This window comes from Crinia signifera, chromosome 1 (genome assembly GCF_055691185.1).
Source record: "Crinia signifera chromosome 1, ASM5569118v1, whole genome shotgun sequence".
NCBI classification, from domain to species: Eukaryota; Metazoa; Chordata; class Amphibia; order Anura; family Myobatrachidae; genus Crinia; species Crinia signifera.
Genome location: NC_139217.1, coordinates 56,103,701 through 56,127,113, shown reverse-complemented (window position 1 = coordinate 56,127,113; position 23,413 = coordinate 56,103,701). Strand labels below are relative to the sequence as shown.

At 44.4% G+C, this 23,413-nt stretch overlaps 1 protein-coding gene across 4 annotated transcripts in view; it reads right to left on the bottom strand.

The window, feature by feature from the left end:
• The window catches only part of PPP2R2C (protein phosphatase 2 regulatory subunit Bgamma), a 139,842-nt gene that overhangs the window by 39,757 nt on the left and 76,672 nt on the right, over positions 1 to 23,413 (bottom strand). For all 4 annotated transcript variants that reach the window (XM_083155358.1, XM_083155367.1, XM_083155377.1 and 1 more), the window contains 2 exons: positions 2,223 to 2,320; positions 133 to 298 (listed from right to left, as the gene is read on the bottom strand). In XM_083155358.1, the coding sequence (XP_083011484.1) occupies positions 133 to 298; positions 2,223 to 2,320 (264 nt within the window). The remainder of the gene's footprint in view (positions 1 to 132; positions 299 to 2,222; positions 2,321 to 23,413) is intronic.

Here is a 23,413-nt window from a genome sequence, read left to right as displayed (position 1 = left end):
TTTATTCCCAAATCAGAATCCGTCCTATAGAGCATAGTGTTAAATACAGTGTCTCTGCGGAGGAGCGCACATTCTAGTAATCACTATTTGTCTCCTCCAGCAGCTCAGCAGGCAGATGATCTGTGATCCTACCATTTGTAGACAGAAGGGAGTGGGCTGCATTCTGCTGGGGGAGCCATTTAATCTTGTTAATTTTTTCCTCTATTTCCAAGCTCTTCAAATAATCAAATTCGGGCTCGTGGCTCTGGAACGTGCTGTACACATTGTATTCGCCCTGACTGCAGGGTTCATTCTTACACTAAGGAGAAAACAATGAAGAAAGTGCATTACTCACACACATACAGTACACAGGGTAGATGATTAATCATATACTGTACAGTGCTAATGGACCTGTGTTATAAAGTAAAAGAAACCTATTACCCATTTCCACAGTGATATATTGTTCTGTCCCTATGTATCCCACTTCTTCCCAATCCCAGTACCCTGGCTGAATTCATTCGCTGGCATTAACATACCTCCCAACTTTTGTGTTGGGGAAATAGGGACACGCCCGAAAAGGGGGTGGGGCGTATGCAAATGAGGGTGTGGCTTATGCTAATTAGCCGCAACCTCATTTTCATACGAGAATAGACGCTGTGCGCATGCGCACAGCGTCTATTCTATTAGATTGGGGGGTCTCCCAACTGCCACCCCCCGCAGCAGGACAATGCCTGCCGCGGGTGGGACAGCGGGACAGGACCCGAAAATCGGGACTGTCCCACTGTAATCGTGACAGTTGGGAGGTATGCATTAATATCTGAGCCACTGAGCATTCTCTCAAGCGGTGAGTGTATGGGTTATCTGTGCTAACCAGTATATCTAATTAGACCACTGGTCATCTTACTGGCATAAACCTCTAATGCCCCTTTCAGACAGCAATTAAAAAATGGTATTTTGCCAATTTTTAACCGTTTTAAAACGGTAATCTGTGCGGTCTGAAAGGTGCAGAACCACTTTACCGTTTTAAAAAAGCAGTTTTTTTTAAAACGGTTAAAATGGAGGGTCCTACCCGTTTCAGACCCGGTATTTTGGCATCAAAATCTGGTCTGAAACGGTAATTAGGACCCAGCGCAGTGAATATTTAATGAGCGCTCATTAAATATTCATATGCACTTCACCCCCTGGGGCCCCCCCGCGCACGATGCGGTGTGAAAGGGGTTTTACCTGGCAGACCCGTTTTTTGGCAGTTATGCGGTCTGAAAGCAGCATAACGGAATAATAAAACAATGTGGAAATCTGAGAGTACACAGGTTCCCTAGCTACACTGTTTAGTTTCCATTAGGCATGTCCAAACTATGGCCCTCCTGCTGTTGTGGAACTACAAGTCCCATCATGCCTTGCCACAGTATAGGGAATGCTAAAACTATGGCAAGGCATGCTGGGATGTGTAGTTTTACAACAGCTGGAGGGCCACAGTTTGGACGTGCCTGGTTTACCTGTATGTGGAACATGTATGTGCTATACACGTGACCTCATACATTTAGCCTCAATATGACATGCACCGCAAGATGCCTGGAAGGAGTGAGCCGGGAGGCTAAAACTGTGGCACGTCATGCTGGGACTTGTAGTTTCACAACAGCTGGAGAGCCACAGGTTGCCTACACCTGCACTATAACAAAGCAGGAATAAATAGGCACTGGATCGGTTTAATAACTGCTTAATTATCAGCAGTATTGGTCATAAGGCCAAAAATCTCCGCAAGAGATAAAGGGGAAGATTAAGTCAGCCTTGCTGCTGCTGCATACATGATGCCAGGTTAATGTTTCATGTCTTTAAGAACTGCTGACACAAGCAGGAGCAGAGATGCTGCACACATGGTGTAACAGTTATACAACTCTAATGAAACTGTCACCCAAGCAGGCGGCAGAGAGATTGATGTGCTGGATTTCCGGGTACCTGACTGTGCTACGGTACTAAATCAATGGTGTGAATGTCATGAGAATGTCGTTTGTAACATCCGCTATAAAAAAATAATGTTATATATGTCTTTTATTTTCTGTACGGCCATTCTCTTTTGCAGAAAAACCAACACTCGGTAGTTGTTCACTACACACTTTTATGTATCTGAAAAAGTCTGGCACAAATTATTATTATTTTTTTTAACTTTTCCACATATTCTAGAATTTCTCTATCAACACCAGAGAGAAATGACTGATAGGGCGGCTAGTACACTGGAGACCTACCTCAGGTTCCCTTTGGAATATTACAACACGACCCCCCTTGTCCCCGGTTGCCAGCAGCTCTCCAGTGTGATTAAACTCAACTGTAGAAATGATATCAGCTGTAAGAGAAGTAGGAGAACGTTGCTTTAGTCAGATAACAATCATAATGTACATAAAACAGCAGATATGAATATTACTACACAAACCATTATTTTCTATATATTATTTTGTATCTTGTATTACTACAAGCCATTGTTTTCAATTCAGAAATGTTTACTTCCTGAGAATTCTTAAGACCAGTGGTGTCTAACTCACGGCCCATCTAGCTGTTGTGGAACTGAATGTCCCAGCATGCCCTGCTGCAGCTTTAGCAATCGATTATATAAAATCTGTGGCAGGGCATGCTGGGATGTGTAGTTCCACCACAGCTAGAGGGCCATAAGTTTGACACCACTGCTGTAAGATCTTTTACTCCAGATTTTTAGTACCAGCGTTGCTGCTGTCCTGTATTCTAGTGGGTAGACAACGTAGCACTCCATGGACTGCCAGAGTACTCCTACTGGGTGGGGTATCACACGTCAATGATCACAATGTCGACATTCATTATGTTGACAGCATAATGTTGACATGGCCAGAATGCTGACATTATGAATGGGGGTATGGGTCATAGGGTTGACAATAATAATGTTGACACTCAAAAGGTCGACAGACCTTAGGTTGGCACATGAGAAATGTCGATGTGGCTTAGGTTGACATGGTACAAAGGTAGACACAAGTAATAGGTCGACATGGAAAAGATCAGCATAAAAAGGTCGACATGAGTTTTCATGGTTCTTGAGTGTCTATGTCGACATAGGTCGACATGGACATCGTATAAAAAGTGAAAACCTCATGTCAACCATTTTCATGGCAACCCATTACTTGTGTCAACCTTTTGAACAAGTCGACATAAGGCATGTTAACCTATTTCATGTATCGACCTATGGGCTGTCGACTAATTACTGCCGACCTGCCGACCATATTCCTGTGAATGTCAGTTGTAAAATGCCATTTCTGCTGAAATCTCGGCGTAATCCTAATTGCAGCCCAAAACACCCCCTGCAAAACGAAGGGGCCAGTGAGCAGCTTTCGTACACCCCCCCCCCCCCCTCCCCATCCCAGTAGGCTGACCTGGTTGGAAAATGGACACAAGCATTAGGTCGACAATGGCTAGGTCAAAAGTCGACATGGGTTTTCTCTTTCTTTGTCCCAGTGGCGTAGCTATAGCTCTGCAGCCCCCGCGGTGGCGGGGAGGCGCAGAGAACATGTGGGCGCCGGGGTCTGCGGGGCAATAGTTACCCGCTGCTGTCTTGCCTGCCTTCATGGTCCCGTTGCCGTCTCTCCGTCTCCCGGCACTGGCTCCTGCTGCTATAATGAAAACGGACTCTTAGAAAATGGCTGCCCCCATACTGCAGACAGTTTTCTGTCTGCAGTATGGGGGCAGCCATTTTCTAAGAGTCCGTTTTCATTATAGCAGCAGCTGCCGGCGACGGGACCGTGACTGCATATTCGGCCGGGCAGGTAAGAGCATCGGGGGGGGGGTGCGCCGAGGGGAGGGGGAGGGCAAGGGGGGGGGGGGGCGCCGATATTTTAGCGGCGGGGGGGCGCATACAAGGTAGTTACGCCACTGCTTTGTCCCCGGTGTTGACATGGTCACCATATCAGTGCACTGAGCCCCCTCGCATGGCACTGTGTTTTGCGACGCTTGGCGCACTATTATATTCTCCCTCCACGCCTTTGTGGATGGCAGGGCAGGAAATACTGCCTGTCGGTACATGCCGGCTCAAACAAAAATGAAAAGCCCATGTGGACCTTTTGACTACCGACCTAGTAATTTAATTGTCGACCTAATGCTTGTGTCAACCTTCCAACCTATTTAATGTGTCCACCGAAGCCATGTCAACCTTCAGTGGTCAACCTTATATTTGTCGAACCCAACGACCATATACCCCACATTTACAGTGGCAGCTGTGCAAAATCACCGGGAAAATGGCCGCCATTTCAACTCCTGTAGGGTGTGCAGGAATGCACCTCACCCCCTGCACCCATTATTGATACACCACTGCCCTTATCCTAAATGCAGCCTCACCCAAAGCGAAGCCTGATTTATCCCTAAATGCTGGAATAATCCCAGCTTCCTTCTTTATACTATCTGAAATACAGTATTACATTCAGAATGTAAGTAATGTAACCCATACATAACGGGTGCATTCCTGATTCCTCCATGCCGATCCACTAAGTGGCAATTTCGGGTGATGGCCAAAAATACAACATTTAAAAAAAAAAACAAAAAAAAAACTCAGAGGTACTGATCATTTTTGAGTCGGAAATGGCGAACTCGAGATTGTCCAACATGTTGGCTTTTGCCGGTCATTCTACCCAGGTATCGTCAGAATGAAGAATTGTCACCAATTCACTGCTGATGTATGAGCCCCTTAATTGCATAAGTCATGCACAGAAGTTATAGGGCACTAAGCTGCAAAAGTGATAAAATGGAGAGTGATAAAAACCAGCCAATCAGCCCCTACCTGCCATGTCAAAGACTGTGTTTGAAAAATGTCAGACAGGAGCTGATTGGCTGGCTGTTTATGCCTTTTGAAGCTTAGTGCATCTGGCCCCAAGCATGTTTAATGTTTTCCAGGAACGGCTACTGGAATCATGTCATGGCACCAATCACAGCTCAGGAACAAATAGTGGAATTTCCCCTGTGTCACTGCTGACACCGGTGCACCTTCTACAGTCTGCTTCAGGATGATGGATGTGGTGGCATTCTGGTCGATACTGAACAAATACAACTACAGTATTGTATATACTGTGAGAAATGAATACAGCTTTGCTAATAATAATAATAATAATAATAATTAATATTTAATTACGATACAGTGTAGTCCACTTGCTATTATTATTTACACATACAGCAAGAACAGATGTCACATAATAACTGTAAGATGGTTTGTTAAGATAACATGATACTGTATGTGGTAGTTTGATTTACAATGGTTATATATTCTTTGTCCCCGCTGACATGATATATACGGGAGCTGGAGACATAATGGGGGACGGCTAACGGCACCAAGGCTAAGAGGAAGCTAATTAGAGGCAATACAGAGTCTGATGGCACTTTATAGACGACAATTATCAGGCTCTGCAGGAAGGAAGCCTGAAACATCTGCAGGCCTATTCTCTGCTGCCTGGGCTGTTGCCCGACGCTACATCGTTACACAAAGACTGAAAGTCACTAATCAAATCTGTAACTGCAGAAAAATGTACTTTTAGGTTGCCATATTTTAAGACTGTGTTCGTTATACAATGTTATTTAAAAATGCTCGGTCTAAGCCTATTAATTGTAAGATTCAGGGATAAATTTACTCAAGCTAGAAAAAAATTCAAATAGGAGATGTTTTCCATAGCAACCATTCAGAGTATGTCTATAATTTTTCCATTGGGCAGCACGACGGTTAGCATTACTGCATCACAGCACTGGGATCATGGGTTCCATTCCCAACGTGGCCCTAACTGTGCGGAGTTTGTATATTCTCCCCGTGCTTGCGTGGGTTTCCTCCGGGTGCTCCGGTTTCCTCCCGAAGTGGAGAAAGATAAAGTATTGGTGTTGTATTTCTCATACTCTATCACTATTCAAATCTTGGAGCCTGATTCAGCTTGGAATGTTCACCTGCGAATGTTTCGGGCCTGCGCATGTGCATCAGCAACTATATTCATGTGCAGATCCAATGTGTGAACGCACAGAGGGGGGATGGGCAGGGAATGGACAAGGGGCTGGCGAATGGGGATGCCCAGCAGGGTGTGCCCGCAAAAATGGTACTGGGTACTCCCAGAAAACCACTTGGCGAACGCAGGCGGATCGAAGCCTGCACAGACTGACTTTTATTTGCGGATGGGAGAAAAAAATCATTCGATGATCTTTTTTTTTTTTTTAATAACCAGATAACATTTCCCATACTTATAATTGGAAATATGATCTTGCCAAAGATATAAAAGGGCTTACTGCAATATGCCTAGGGGCAGAGAAAGCTGGGCGGGGACCAGGCCAATGTGATCAGCTATGTGTACACAAACGACACACAAGCTGATCACAGTATAAAACCCCCCACATAAAACAACAATTTTAAAACTCACACTCACCTCCCCAAAGACCAGTGATCTGAGTTCTATTGAGGGCTGCTGCTCATTGGGGCATCTTGCTGCTCTTGTGACCCCCCCGTGCAATTTAGTGATGCTGTAAAGCTGCAGCTCACTTTACAGCACTGCAGGTCACAGCAGCAGGGACTGACAGCCCTCCAGGAGCTCTGATCACCAATGTCTGGGCTTGGTAGGTATGATAAGGATTAGGTGGGTCATCACAACAGGGCGGGGGCTCTGGAAGTAGTGTTATAGCTCAGGCAACTTGTAGATCTCCAGCAGGTGTAGACATCCACGTCTCAGTATGTATTGTACTCCACAACAGCTCTAAGCATGCTGGATCATGTGGTCCCTGGAAAGCTGGAGCACCACAAGTCACCTACCTCTGATGCACCTACGTTACCCACGATGCCATGTGCAGTGCAAAAACTGCACCAGTAGCGCTGCAACTAGTGATCCCCGAGTGCCGTAATTGTTCTGTGAAGCTTTTTTCCCAAACAACTGTTCTGAAGAGAACATTGATAAATATTTGCTTTACAACATACGCGTATTTATAGATGTATCACAGGACTCTTATTTGATTACATTTACATGGGAATGCAAATGATACGTGCTTTATTTGCATCATCTCCATCCAAAGCAAGAAATCAACTAGAAATACAATTTGCATTTGATTATCTCTAGACTTGAACTTTTGTCCTTTTGTTTGCAATAGCAGCAAAATGTGGCTAAAGCACAAAAGTATGTATAATATGAATATATTACTGATAAAAGGAAATCCTGAAGCAGCAGAATCTTCCCAACACTTTGTTCCCAGTGGTACGCCATCCGTACTTCCCTACAGCTGTAACAGCTAACAACATAGTGGGGAGGCCATGCCTGGGATCAACACCATATGAAAGAAGCCACGCCCCTGTAAATTGGGATTCTGACTGCTGGGATTCCAATGTCAGTCTAGTGATGGTTGGAATCCCGACTGTGGGGAGGTCATCTGGAACCCTATGGAAACTTTCGCCAGAACAGGGGCTGCATTGTATTTTGCTCGGTTATATGGAAAAATGAAAATGCACATGGTGCATGTATAGAATTTTTAGGAATTTTTTATTTCTGTCATAGCCAATTGAAAGGGTCTATGGCAGCACTGGTCCACCGGCAAACCATCCCGCATCCAATCCACATTGGCTGAAAGGATATATCGCTGCCCTATTTTGGAAGTTTAGATTCTTTATCAAAGGAAGGAATAGGGATTTGTATGAATTCAACGAGCATCTGTGGTGCAAAATGTGCCACGCATTGCAAGTAGAGATTAATGCCACCATTGGTTCTACTCTGCTGAAGCTGAACAAGGCCAATCCTAGGCCTCCTACTACTCCAAATAAACATGTTAATTAGCGTCTCGTCTCCATTGTGTCATGTCTAGTCAATAGAATTGAGAGAGAATGAGGTGGGTATAAAAGTCTTGGGAATAAGATCATTTTACCAAGTTTGTTCTCCCTAAGTATGAAAGGTAAAGGTTACACCAGTTCTCTGCGTCCTCCCTTATTCTCCGCATGATAGTACAGAAATTAAAAGCATTTAGATTACTTAGATTTTGGGAACATGTTCCCTTAGGTATGTTATAGATTTGGTCACCCATCCCATGGGAGTTTAGAGATGGCCATCGTTGCCATTGCATCGATGGAAGCATACTATGCAATGGATGATCATCGATGGTCATCCATTGACTGATAGGCCTGTTGGCCAATCAGACCACAGGGTGGGGCTTCAAGGGAGTCAGTGGCGGAGCTATACTCAATGTCCCGGCCTCTTGGGGAGAAAAAATATATAAACTATTTGGTTATGATTGCCAACGATGGAGGAAAACATCAGGTTCCCCCCATCCATGGCAAAACAATTCTACATCGGTCATAAACCATTGATTATTCGTCAATGGCCATCCCTAAGGAATTTTCATAAATCATGATAAATTAGCATAAACCTGTTTCAATTAGAGCTCAGTAGACTTTTCATAGTCAACCTCAAAGGGTGCCGGATGGGGTCCCGACAGTTGGGATCCCAACAGGCATTCACCCGACGTCGGGATCCCGACTGTCAAAACACAGACAGCCGGGTTCCCGACGGCCACCTGCTATTTTCCCTTGTGGGGGTCCACGACCCCCATAGAGGGAGAATAGAATAGGTGGCTCGCGAGCGCAGCAAGCCCGCAAGGGGCTTTGTTGCGCTCACCATGCTGTCTGAGTCCGGCCAGTCGGCATCCCAACGTCGGCATAATAACTGTCAGGATCCCGACTGTCAGACCCCTATTCCACATCCAACCTCAAAACCTGACCCCGATTAGCAGCTGGTGGGGAGGATAATGCTGTAGGAGATGAGTATTAGGGTTAGGCACTAGGGGGAGAGTCAGGGTTAGACTGCAGGGGTAGGGATAGGGTTATGCTGCGGGCAGAGGGATAGGTTTAGGCTCCAGGAGAGGAGTTAGGTAGGGAATACGGTCATTGGGTCATGCAGTAAGGTCAACATGGGTTAGGTCGACATGGGTCATTAGGTCGACATGTTTTTTTTTACTGTTTTTTTGAGCCAACATGTGCCGACCGGCAGGATTTCATGCTCTACCATTCACTAGGGCTTGGTGGGAGAACGTGGTGGTACAGTATGTTCGGTGTCCATGTCGACCCAACATGTGCCGACAGGCGGTATTTCATGCCCTACCAACTACTAGGAAATAAGGGTAACCAAAAAAATCCATGTCGACTTTTTCAGTGTCGACCTTACCCATGTTGACCTAGACTCATGCCAACCTTCCTGCAAGTCGACCTAGACACATGTTGACCTAATGGCTGTCTACCAACTCGCTGGTGACCAACTGATCCACACCCCTAGGTAGAGTGTTAGGATGTGGGCAGGGAGAGTCAGGAGGATTAGGGTGAGGCCACAGGGGAAGGTTAGGGATAGGCTGCTTAAGAGTCTAAGCATAAGAGTTAAAATAAAAAGGAAAAAAGAAGTGAATTTATTTTTATTCTCCTCCCATAATAGGATAGCACACTGTGTACATCTCTGACAGAGCACACGCTGCACCGAGACAGACTAATAAAACATAGATAGCAGCAGTGAGTAATTATGTGAATAAAACTCGCCTGTGTTACTTTATGTGGCGCCAAATTAGGGCGGCAGATCTCGCTTTTCTGAGCGCACTATTAAATTATTAGGATAGGTTGGGTATAGTGCATTTGTCTAACAAAAAAAAACCTCTCCGCTAATAACACAATAAAGCAGACACTCCACTAAGAGCAAACAGCATTGTCACAACTACCTAATGAATTATGCATGACGCCCGATACAGGAACATCAACGCAAATTATAGAAATGTCAAGTTATGCGGAGTTAAAATGCTTTTATTTACTAATGTACATGTTCTACAGTAATGCACATAAAGATGGGAACACGCATTATAAATATCAGAGTTCCCCTGGAAGTGAGACTGATTTAATAAATACAGATGACTAAAAAACTTGTTGGGTAGAAGAAATTAACAAACACAGTTACTGGATACAGAACAAATATACCTAGAATTATGGCAGCATTGCTGGCAGATGAGACGATGGTGAATTATAGGGGAGCATTTGGCAAGATTTAATGAGCAAGTGAGCTGCTGTAAAATTCTAAGGCAGGGCTGGCCGAATCGGTCCTCAAGATCTGCCAACAGTTTATATTTTCCAGATCACCAAGCTTGTGCAAGGGTCTAGTCACTACTATTGATCGCCATTGACCATCGATGATTTTAAATCATCAATGGTTTATGGCTTTTGTTAAATACTTTTGCCATCGATGTGGGAGAACCAGATGGTTTCCCTACATCGATGGCACAGCAGAGCCAGTATTTTTTTTTCAAGGTGCAGAGATACAGAGCATAGCTCCGCCCCTGACAACCCTGAAGCTCTGCCCCCACGTTCTGACTGGTCCATGGGCCAGTCAGTCAAAGAAAATGGATGACCATCGATAGCTAAAGTTATCAATGGTTTTCCAGCATATACTGTAGTTTGTTACCATTGATGGCTGGTTGCAGTATCACCATCAATGTCAACCATCATCAAAGGCCACCCCTAGTCATTAATAACTGTCACTTTTTCAAACACATGATGGTCTGAGAAACATGGCTGTTGGTAGATCTCGAGGACCAGTTTGGCCTGCCCTTTGTATAAGATGATGTCAGTTTGCCAGTTCCATTGATGACTAGGTCTACAAGAATCATGATAATATCACTTGTGAATAAGCAGCTCATCTAACCTTGAACTGGCGCATTCACAATATACAGTATTACCCGTTGAAAGCCAATATATCGGTCAATGTTTACAAGTAAAGTAGGAAGTTGATGTTGTCAAATGAATCATCCTTTATTCGTATCATGTATGGTGCCAACCTTAAAAACTCTAGGGCCCTGAATGACTATTCCAACAGTGAAGGATTCTGGTCGGCATTCTGTGTGGTGTGTTGTGTTGTCTTGGCATGGTTTTGGTGAAGCCATTCCCTTAGAAGGCAATGTCAAAGCTAACCGCTATTTAACCTTCACACATGTTGCATTAGTTATTTTCGGAGGGAGGGGTGTCTACCAGGATGACAATGATTCCATCTACAGATCACGTGTGTACATATGTATTAATGAACATGGCAATTATATTATCAATATGTCATGGTCTTTAGTGACCAGATCTGAACCCTTTTCTGTAATACACCCACCCCATACTAGGTACAATAGATTTGTCACACACCAGCATCCTTTCTGCATCAGCGCCTCAAAGATTCTTCAGATCCCTCTCCAGGGAGCTTTTGTGAATCGAAGCCCATAGACTTCCCCAGGCAATGCTATCTGTAGATGACGTCGCTTATTGGGGCCAAGCTCCAGAAAGTTATACTTTCCATAGCGTGATAAATATGGGGGCAATGCCATGCCATATAATCCTATAGGGACTGTTACATGTATACACAGCAGATATCGCCAATATTGTAACAACTATTTATTACAATAAACTCCAAAAATGACATGTACTTTCCATTATACTATATTTTTAGGATGGAATGGTATCGGGATGCCGGCGCTTGGGATGCCAGTGATCGCAAGACCAACAGTGTTATCCCTATGTGCAGAATTCCAACACCAGGGTCCGACTCACAGCAACCTAACCCTAACTATACTACCTTAGTGCCCAGCCCTAACCCCTCCCCACCACCGCTGTAACCCTTTAGGATCGGGTCATCATTAGTATGCTGACTGGATCTCTTTAGGATTGCTACATCCCACCCAAAAAAGTGCTATGTATAATAACACACTATACTGTAGATCACTGTAAAATGCACTGCAAATTTAATGTAAGAGGTGCAGGTACTTGCTCAATGTTTCAGATGCAGTAGCTATAGATTGGAAGTCAGTATTACATCTCAGCAGCTTGCTAATTAACAATAATAGTGCATCCTCAGCTGTCTAAATGGGAGCTAATTATATATTAAAACTGTTCAGCAACTTCCAGAGCACTGGAGAATAATCTGCATGGGAAGGTGTATAACTCAGCCAGCGAAGGAAACCAGATCAGGCCCCTGTAACTGCTGACAACCAGCGCAGATAGAAAATCATCTATTAACAGTTAGAGTTTGTGCTGATAACATCAAAAGAGGGTCATATATAAATCCAAAAAAAGTATATTAATAAGCACGCTCAGAACGCGCTCCCCGGGTCAAAGGTCAAAGGTCTGCCCGGCATACACAAAATTGCCATTCCTCTCTGAAGTTCTCATCCAAATCCGCCCTGAACATGCTCTCCATGCCTATGGGCTATTTCACACACCGGCTCCTGCCGGGCGGCGAAACCCCGCATGGCCAAAAGCTGTGCCGCACACAGTAGTTAATAATGGACACGATCCCACCCAGCCGGATCCCACCACTGGAAAGGACGTCTGCCGGGCTGTGGCCATCTCTACCATAGTAAACTTCTCAGTGCGGAATGGCTTCTTGGCCGTGCAGGGTTTCGCCACCCGGCAGGAGCCGGAGCGAGTGAAAGGGGCCTATAGATTTGACCACAGTTTTTTTTCTTGAACTCCATGTCCTCCTTCCCCTCTATGTAATGCAACTATGCCATATGTTGATTCACTTTGTCTATTGGTTGGACCCTTTTTTGGGCCTCCAGGACCCCCAAGTTCTGAAGATGGAACTGTTCATTTCCATGCTAACAAACACAGCTTTCCCTTCCTATTGCTGTAATACAACATACAAGCACACTGTCAGTGCTGGAGACACACAGATTGTGGTGATCTGAAATGGTAATTTACACCTACATCCTGAACTCCGGTACATTCTGTACTTGGTTTCTATGGAAAAATGTAGGCTGGAATGACGATATTTTGAGTCATAAGGTTTAGGGGTTATTTCTGATTTGAAAAATGAGGTCACTTTACAAACACACAAAAAAAAATTGTTATATGCCTGATGGTGTACTTACAAATCTGTACAAAACAGATGTTAATGGATACAGAACACTGGGGTACAGATGGAGCAGCTCTCATTAGAGCTGTTCTTGGCGATAGAATCGGCATCTGCCGCTGTCCGCCATCTGAAAGAGGGGGCCGCGTGTGCACAGGACGCTGCCGGCCTCTGCCGGCTCCCAGCTGCTCTCCATCGCCGCCCGCAGCCCCCCAGTAACGCGGTCCCTGAAGCGTAGATGGGCAGGGAATCCGCTCCCCGCTGCCGTGCTGACGAGAACATGTCAGCGTGTGAGGCGCTTGCAGGTCCCGGGTCAGATGGAGCTCCTGTCCGCCAGCCTGTGCCAGCTCAGGGGATCTGGTGATTCCTCAGGCTGGCTGACAGGCGCTCCATCTGTAGATGTAAGAAGGGCTGACAGTGCTTCTCCCCATGGGCGGGATGTACCAAGCAGTTACATCCCAACACACATCGCAATCATACTAATCGCATAGCGCAAAGGCAGCTCTTATGATAACAGCTGCCCTTTGCGAAGCAGCAGACGAGGGGGGGGGGTGAGCGCGTCTCCGCTGATCTCACCCCTCCGGCTGTGCCCGGCAGCCTCCTGCTCAGATGGCTGCAGAGGCTGCCGGGCTACACCTCCGAGGATGAGTGGGGGCATCGCGGATCGGCGAGGGTCGCACGGGGTAGCGGGGGATGGTCAAGTGGGGCTTTACTGCATATCAAAATGCGGTAAAAACCCTGATAACAGGGTTTTTACCGCATTTTCAGTCTAGTACACCCCGCCTGATGTATGAATGGGTATAAGTGTGCTCATTGACAGTAGCACTGACTGTTCTGACACTTGCAGCAACCTCATTCGTCAGCTGCAGGTGTTGTTGTCCATATACCACCTGCTCTGGATGCAGGCGAGATCTTGCAATAGTGGCGAGATCTGGCGCATGCTTAGCGACCAGGTCGGGGGAGAGACACACAGTGCGTAAGCAATAGGCTGATGCACTGTGGGGGGTATGGCAGTGACCACTGGAGGGGGGGAGGGGCTTGGAGTTTTTGCTCTCAGCTCTCGCAGATGAGCTATACATTTATCTCTGCACTGCTGCTTCCTGATTTACCTCGGTACAGAGGTGAAACAAGAAGTGTTTAACCTGCACGATAAGTGTCGCTATAATATCCTCTAGTGTCGTTAACGATGCGCACTCACGCGCATCGTTAATGCTCCCCCCTAATCCGGCATGTGCGGATGAGGGAGAGCATCATTAGCAACGGCCATGCTGCAGCGGCAGCACATCCGTCGCGTCGCTCCCTCCACCGCTCACCTCGGGGCCATCAAGTGTATGGGGCTTGAGCTAAACCGGGCCACAACTGAGAGCAGCTAAAGATAGCAGGTACACAGACAAAGTGCAGGAAGCCAGCACATACAGACAGGCTGGAGCACTGGCCGAGCACAGGTGGGATTTCTGTAGAATAAGAAGAAAGAAAAATATTGCTAGCGCTTGACTTCATCGAATAGATGTGACATCAAACAGTGGTCAACACTGAAGGTGATATTCATAAATGAGAATGAAAAAATAAAGACTTGTGTCAGAATTTCTCAAAATAATGAATAGGGGTGAGGGAAGAACAATCGTGATGATTCGCATACCAAACTCACATATGTCTGTGTAAGTGAAGTCCCGTGTGTAAAGGTTTCTTTTATTGGTCCACCTTCTGTGTGAAAGATAAGAGGAATACCAGAAAAAGCGTACCGTATTTACAGCAAATAACCTGGCCCCCTTACACTTGTCCAACTTATTGTCCAACAAGTTGGACCTGATTGACTCGAGATTTATCCTATGCAGGAGGATCAATCTCTTGCTTATATCCAATGGCACAGGATTGTGCATTGTGTCCTACACATCAGGCACATAAGATTTTTTCAGATAAATTGACTCAATCCACCTGAATTGAGTCAAATCTCACAAAATCTCACAAGTGTAAGGGGAGCGGTTCCTTTATATGGGATCGCTTATTCCAATCTCAATTAGTATGGATCCATATAGCCATTATACATCAGAAGAAAAGAGAACATTTCTATGCAAGCATAGGGTCCAGATGTTTTACTTCTTAAAAGAACATAGAGAATCTTTATAGCATACCCGACTCACAAAGCTATGTGTATCACGCCTATCAAGGTATCTTTTAAGGGTACCACCAGGTGTGCAGGGGTCTAGTCTGTAGGATGCATACCGTACTAACAGCAGGTCTTGCAGGTGGACACCTATCAAGGTTTCTTTTAGCTGACAGCCCCTTGAAAACCTCTAGTGGGTTTGCTCTTAAAATACGTCCATCAATGAGCAAAACCACTAGAGTTATTCAAGGGGCTGTCAGCTAAAAGAAACCTTGATATGTGGGACTTCACTTACACATATGTGAGTTCGGTGCACGAATCATCACGATTTTTCTTCCCTCACCCCTATTAATGATGACATTTTGAGAAATTCTGACACGTCTTTATTTATTTTTCTCATTTATGAATATCACCAATGTTGACCACTATTTGATGTCACATCTATTCGACGGAGTCAAGCGCCAGCAATATTGTTCTTTGTAGGCAACCATGAACTAAATAGTACTTAATGCGTGTGGCTTCTCAATCTCTCTATAGGCCATGAACAAATTGTTGTTTACTAACTTACTTGTTTTCTTTTTCATGTCTGATCATCTCTCTATGAATATCAGCTTTTCCAAATTTTGAGATTGTACAAATATAGGGGTTCATTCTGGTTGGCTCTGTAAACTGCGAGGATTGCAGCTTGCCAAGCACCAGAGACCGCGCCCGCCGCCGTTCCGAGTGCCGCCTTCAATTCTCCTCTTTAACATGCGAGGGGATGTGTAACAAAAACACATCCCCTCAGATGTCTCCGCAGCAGGAGACTCATTCGATGGTCGCGGACCATCGAATGATTTCTCCTGGCTTCACAAATAAAAGCCACTGGAAACTGACTTTTATTTGCGGCCGTTGGAATGAAGACAGTGTGGGCGGCTGACATCCTATCGGCCCACCCGCGCAGTCATGGCAAGGCCCAACATTTTCATGGGGACGCCCATAAAATGCTGGGTGTTCCCCACCGCCGCCCGCCTCGATGTTTGCCAAGGGCTCGGCGACTATGCATTCGCACAGGGGAACTGCACATGCACATAATAGACCATACGCAGTCCCACAAACATCGGAACGGGGCCGAACTCGCAGGAATATTGCATTGTGCTTTAGCTTTACCCTATTTTTGTAATCTTTTGTTTGATGGATTGTTAGTAAGTTTCCATTTTATTGCTTTTCTACAAAAAAGTGAAAATAAACTCAATGAAAAAATGCTGAAGTGACTTTACTATACAGTAAATACCCTGTGGATTTCAGGCAAGCAGAGCCAGCTGTAGAATGACGGAACAAGGAACACACCCATAACGATATCTGGATTTCAGAACCAAGTTGTCATTGGGAAACTGATAAGCAGCAAGCCCCAATTTAAAAAACCCTTCGACTACTCACAAATGACCATTACTAGAACATATAATTGTTTTAATGCCTTGCAGAGGAGTAATGTCCTCCTTGTGTTACGTCTCAGACATAGGGGGGTATTCAATCTCCCAGGGCTATTCCCGATGGGGGAAATAGCGGCGGGGCCCTACTTAATGCTGTCTTCCCCGACAGCATTGAACAGGGATCTCAGCAGAACGGGCCCAACTTTACAAGCAGTCAGGCCCGTTCTGCCAAGAACGGCCGGGAATTGTCGAGCTCCCGGCCGCAGCTCAACGATTTACGGCTGTATCTTGTGGCCACGCCCCCTTTTCGAAGCTCGGCAGGTGGGACTGCTGAGCTGCCGTCGAGCCGGCCAATAATGGGACTGGGTCACGGCTGTCGGACCAGTCCTGTCCCGGGATTGAATATCCCCAAATACTAAGCTTTCAAATTTCTAAGCACTTTGGCCTTATTCAGAGGTGCACTCAAACTCAGGCTATGTCAGTGTTCATGTAACTGAGCGACTATTTGCTACTGCGCATGTGTGAAATATTCAGAAAATCCTGTATGGTGTGTGATTGGTGAAGTGTGGCTCTCTGCAACCCCCTTGGTTGCTATGGGCAACATCTCCACTGATCCACTTCTCTTTTAACCCCAAAATTGGAAAAACAAATAAGTGGGATTGTCTATTAGGGAATGATAGGATATATTTTCTGACTAACAAGAACCTTAACGCGCCGAACGGGGCCGGGTTCGGCTCTTCCGAGCCAACGTGAATCAGACCCTTTTTCTCTACCACTTTCTCTAAGAAGACATTTCGGTGTACACATTTAAATGATTTGCGCATAGCCCACAATGTCCAGAAATCGATGATCTGTAAACATGTGTCTAAATCAATGCCTGATCGTGCTATCAATGGTGACAAATAAAGTGTTATTATAGGTAGGTTTATATTATACTTCCTGGTTCTTGCTGGGTTTTGATTGGGTGGCTGCGACAGGGACAGTCTGAATAAACCATTGAGGGTTAGCAACATCAGTAGCTGATGTCCGATGTGTATGGGTTTGTGGGGTTTCATTTTCTCATCATCAATGAAAATTTGTCAATGGGATGTCCTATTCATATACCGCCATGCTTTATTATTACATTGCATAAGATGTACCCTTGCTAGCCCATAATTTCCCACCTGCAGGGCAACATCAATTTGCCTAGGTGCAAATTACAGATGGAGCCACTGTCATCTATCTCTATAATAAGATTAAGTGAGTAATTGGATTACTCTGCTAATCCCCTACTCTATTGTTCTATGTATTGTGTTGCAGCTGAGAACAATAGGATAGCCATGGCTAGCTATGCTGAGCCATGGCCTAAGGAAGATAGATGAGATGGGCTCCTACTGTAGCTTTGCTCCCAACTGTGAATCAACGCTCTTGGGTGTTTCTGGAATAGTTTTTATCATACTTGCCTACTTTTAAGGTCTCCTCTATTGTAGAAGTCTGGAGAAGATACACTGGCTTCTTGAGGGACGAGGGGCTGGGCTGTCATTTCACTTGGCCCGCCCCTTTTTCAGGAAGATGCCACTATTCGCCTGTTCACAGGGAGGGGGCTAAATGATGCACTTTTGTGTCACATAACCCTGCCCACTGCATGGTGCTGCAATTTCCAGTATAATCTCCTGTTACTGCATGCTTCATTAGGACGAGGGTAGTACGCAGGAGATGTGGCCATGGATCTGGGGGACTACATACAAAAAAATAGGGAGTCTGCAAGTATGGTTTATATAGGCTTCTAGTTCACTGCACAACTGGGAACCTGTATATCTAAGTAACACTTGCACTAGATTGAAGGACTGGCTGGTAAAGCTGTAAGGGTACTTTTATATCTGCCAGCCAGTGTTACTCAGCCTTCCTGGTAACATATCACTGGTAAATTGGGTCAAAATTAAGGGTGAAATGTAATAGGATGAGAGATTCAGAAAGTGAGAGATTTGGTAAGAAATCTCCAGTTTTTTTAAAGCGGCAATCATTTACACTGCAAAACCAGTTTGATTTTGTAGTGTAAATGATTGCCGCTTTAAAAACACTGGAGATTTCTTACCAAATCTCTCACTTTCCGAATCTCTCATCCTATTACATTTACCCCAAAGTATCCCAACAGTAACAAATAATACTTAGAGAATCTGAGCAAAGCATTTGTGTCATAACAGAAATGCAGACACAGCGATTTATTATTCCAGCCCCACATCAGTATATACAGAGACTGTATATAATTCAGTTATAAGACACCATTATCACTTTCCCCAACCTCAAGCTCTGTTCCATTTGGCCAATTTACAGGATCATCTTACACCTGGCTACTGTGCAGTAAACTGCAATTAAAGCTTCCACACAGTTAACACCATACTTGCCTATTCTAGGAGACTTTTGAAGGGAGTTCTTACTATCGGGACAGTAGTCTCAGACCCTGGGCCAGATGCACTAAGCTTCAAAAGGGATAAAATGGAGAGCCAACCAATCAGCTCCTACCTGCCATGTCACAGAGTGTGTTTGAAAAATGTCAGACAGGAGATGATTGGCTGGTTGTTTATCACTCTTCATTTGATCACTTTTGAAGCTGAGTGCATCTGGCCCCCTATCCCTGCTGCCAGAGGGCGCAGTTCACTGTATCATGAGCCGTAGGCGGTGCTCAAGTATACTAATACTGTTATCATGGCGATAAGGAGGCGGGGCTGTAATGAACCGAAATGCATTATCGTGCCCCCAAAAACGGTATGTGGCCATTAGGTTGACAGTGTCTAGGTCTACTTTCAAAAGGTCGACCACTAATGATCAACATGGGGAAGGTTGACACAAGCAGAAGGTCAACATTGAAAAACCATGCCGACCTATTCCATGTGGACATTTTCCGTGTGTCGACACTTTGATAATACTGACCTTTTTCTTCTGTCGACCTTTTGCCTTTTGACCCTAATGATCCACATCCCCTACGGGATACAGTTATTTGGTCTACAACAACTAGGTCGACAAACATTGGGTCGACACCACTAGGTCGGCATGCAACAAGGTCGACATGGGTCAAGGTCGACATGGGTCTAGGTCCACATGGGTTTAGGTCGACAGGTCATTAGATTGACACAAGCATTAGATTGACATGGGCAAGGTCGACAGTCAAAAGGTCGAATTGGGGTTTTTCACTGATTTTTAAGCCGACATGTGCAGACAGGCGGTATTTCATGCCCTACCATCTACTAGGACATGGTGGGAGAATAAAATAGTGTGCTGAGCGTAGCGAGGCACCGTGCACAAAGCATCGCGAGCGATGCGAGGGGATGTGGTGCTCTTCAAACTGTGTCTATGCCGACATTCGTGTAAAAAAACTGTGAAAAATCCCATTTTTGACTGCTGACCTTGCCCATGTCAACCTGATGTGGAGCTAATGACCCTGTTGACCTAACCTGTGTCGACCTAGACCCATGTCGACCTTGTCCCATGTCGGCCTAGACCCATGTTGGTCTTGCTGCATGTCGACCTAGTGGTGTCGACCCAATGCTTGTCGACCTAGTTATTGTAGACCAAATTATGACCACACCCTGATCTACAACTTTAGCCAAGAAGTAGGCAAGCTTAGTTAACACTGCAGGAACACATGGCTGCAGATCTGAATGTACAAACCAGTGGGCTCATCAGGTAATCCCCTACACCCTTTAGAATTTTTTTTACACCCCCCCTTAATTGCGGCTGCATCATAGTCTACCTATGAATGAGGCCAGGTCTTCTATGTATGCGTGTAAATCAGTGGCGCTATAGAGGCACGTGGGATTTTTGAAGACGTTATTTATTACCGACAGATAAAAATGTAACATTATTATTTAGCCAATTCACAGACAGTGCCAACAATGCCTACAATGGGCGGCAATTTAGCAAAACATAAGAAGCAATGACATTGAGCGGTAAGCTGACCTAAATCTCCGCCATGGAAATAATGAATTTTGCAGAGTCGCAATCATTACGGTAATGGATAGGAGAGTTTATAATCCTGATGGAATGGCTCCAATCTGCATTATTTTCTGTCAATGCAATTATAGCCAGCAGATAGAATGTGGTCTCTCTCTATATACCCCAATGGTATCCTCTGCCAGGCAGTACGCATGACTGGGTCTATTACCGTGCACTGGATGAATGGTAATTGGTTATTAATAACAACATCAACCACATCAGCTTCTCCATCCTATTGATATTGGCCTGTCCCAGATAAAACATATTGTACAGCTAAATGACTGACCTTCCATCAGAAGCCACATACATTGGCAAAAATACTAAAGTAGATCAATTACGATCTTGTGTTTAAAAGTGAATCAAGTTCCCCCCAAAAAAGTGATAAAAAAACATAAGAGCAACACGTTTAAAAGAGTGCTAAAAATAGCACTGTATTTACAGTAGTGAAAAGGGACAAAAAAAACCTTAACTAAAGAACTAAACGAAAGAACTAGAACGGTGTAATATTGCTATTCATTTATATGAAGCAGAAATCAATACACATAACGCATTTTTATAGCAATGTTGTCTTCTTTACATTTCTCATACTACTGTTTGGAGTGAGGCCAATTAACAGCATTGTGGATATTTTTCCAATCTGTAGCGAAGCATTTTGTATGCAGATACACACTGAATATAGACATTTTAATCAGCAGAAGCTGCTTGTGCATCCAGGTTTTTATAATTTGGGAAAAATCTGTGGCGCTATTATGATAGGAATTTGCCCGTCCCGGGTGGTGGGATATATCCCTTATCCCTAGCAAACGTATAAAATCTTGGTAATGTACTCGGGACCTAGGCGCTTTCCTCACGGACTTTGAAGGTATCTAGTAACCTTTTAATCATGTAAATAAGAAATATATATATATATATATACTCCCCTTCTAGATGATTTTGATTTATTTTTAATTTCTTTTCTCCAGGGGTACCCAACTCACTTGAAAAAACTGCTTCATACACTTATCTAGGTACTGTATCTTTAAAGTTTGGGTGGCATACCCGTACTCACGGTGACATCAGCCATGAAAAAGGTATCTTTCTGAATCTATCCAAAAAACAGGGAGGGCTCGAGGTCCCTGATCTGGAGTTATATCAGAGGGCCTCCTTAATCGAACAAATAAAGGAGTGGTTCCCGGTAGATAGTTTAAATCCAACAGCTAGAATGGAGGAACACCTGGCAGGGGGAGTAAATCTTCGGGATCTGATATGTATACCAGGGAAAAATAGGAGGTTGGATACATCAGTCCTGAAAGCCACTAAAGCAACTTTTAAAGCTTGGGATGAGTGGATGGAGGAGAGGGAACCCTTTTGCTTCCCCCTCCAAACACTTTCATTGCAGGCCATATCCAACCTTATCCCGGACTTAAAATTGGAGGGATGGAGACAGAGAGGTATCCTATCTTTAAAAGACCTATTTATAAATGGGGAACTTATGACCTTCTCCCAAATTACAGAAAAGTTTGGGGTAGTGAAACATGACTTTTATAAATATCTCCAAATTCGGCACTGGATGAAGTCCTTTACTGGGGAGGGACCGAGAGTAAGAAGGATACCGGAAAAAATCTTTAACTATTTGAATACTAGAGGTAAAAAAGGAGGTATCTCCCTAATATATAAAGATAATTTAGATTGGAAATGTTCTGAAAAAACTGAATGGCAAAAGGATTGGGAACGGGATCTGGACCTCTCAATTGACGAAGTAGAATGGGCCCGGATGTTTGAATTAACCCATAAGACCATCAGTTCATCTAATTATATAGAGAGATATATTAGAATTTTTCACCATTTATACTGGACCCCGGTTAAGCTGAATAAAGCATGGCCTAACACAACGGATGTCTGCTGGAGATGCGGAGAGGGGGTGGGCGATATGATTCATATATTTTGGGCCTGTAAAAAGCTGATTCCTTATTGGGCAGAGGTTGAAACTCTGATATATAAAGTCTGTGGGATTAGAATTAAGGTTACACCCCATCTCCTACTCCTACATCTCCTGCAGATAGATCTGGCATATCCCCAGAAATTTATGGTATTACACATCTTGATGGCGGCCAAAACTTCCCTAGCACAGCTGTGGAAACAGGAACTTATTCCGGGCATAAACATGATAATCTGAAAAATAGAATATTGTTACTCAATGGAAAGGGGAACACCAAGAAAAGGGGTACTTAAAAACTGGTCCCTGTGGTCTCAATTTAGGAATGCATAGAATAGACGATGACGGAATATTGAAATACGAGGCGGCAATATGATCTTACTTCTATAGGCTAGCTATCTGAAAGTGAAATGTCTGAATATCTTAGGCTCTTGTGGGATAGGACCCCCACGGATTGAATGTGATTGTCTCGTTATTGTCTTCCTTTTTTCTTTTCTTCCCTCTTTTCCGATTGAATATATAAATGAATGTATTTGGATGTAAGGTCGTGGTATCTATCTGTATTAGAGGGGAGGGGATGACTAATCACCCCCCTCGTTGTGTAAATCTGATGTGTTTATATTTGAAAAGGAAATAAAGATCAAGATTAAAAAAAATATATATATATTTTCCAATTGTTTGAAGATAAACGATTTTTATTTCACAATCAAAGATAAAAAAATATGAATAAAACAACATGTTTCGAGACATGAGCCTGAGGAAGAGACACATGTCTAGAAACATGTTGTTCCTGGACTAGTGCTATCATCCCCAGAGAAGTAGGTAAGTGTGAGATTGGAAGCCCACACAGGTTCCAGGTCCGGACCCTTGGATACCTGGGTGTTGACTCCAATATTGACACTGCCCGCATCCTGGGTTTTATTCATATTTTTTTATCTTTGATTGTGAAATAAAAATCGTTTATCTTCAAACAATTGGAAAAGATACCTTTTTATGTGTTCCACGGCTGATGTCACCGTGAGTACGGTGACATCATGGCATCGTGGACAGGACGCTGACTCAGACATCCCCGCCAGGAATTGTCGGTGTGGGGAGAAATAGGCCTTGTGAAAGATGTTCAAAAACATCTCTTGGTATTGCATGGCCGTGATCAGTTTCCTAG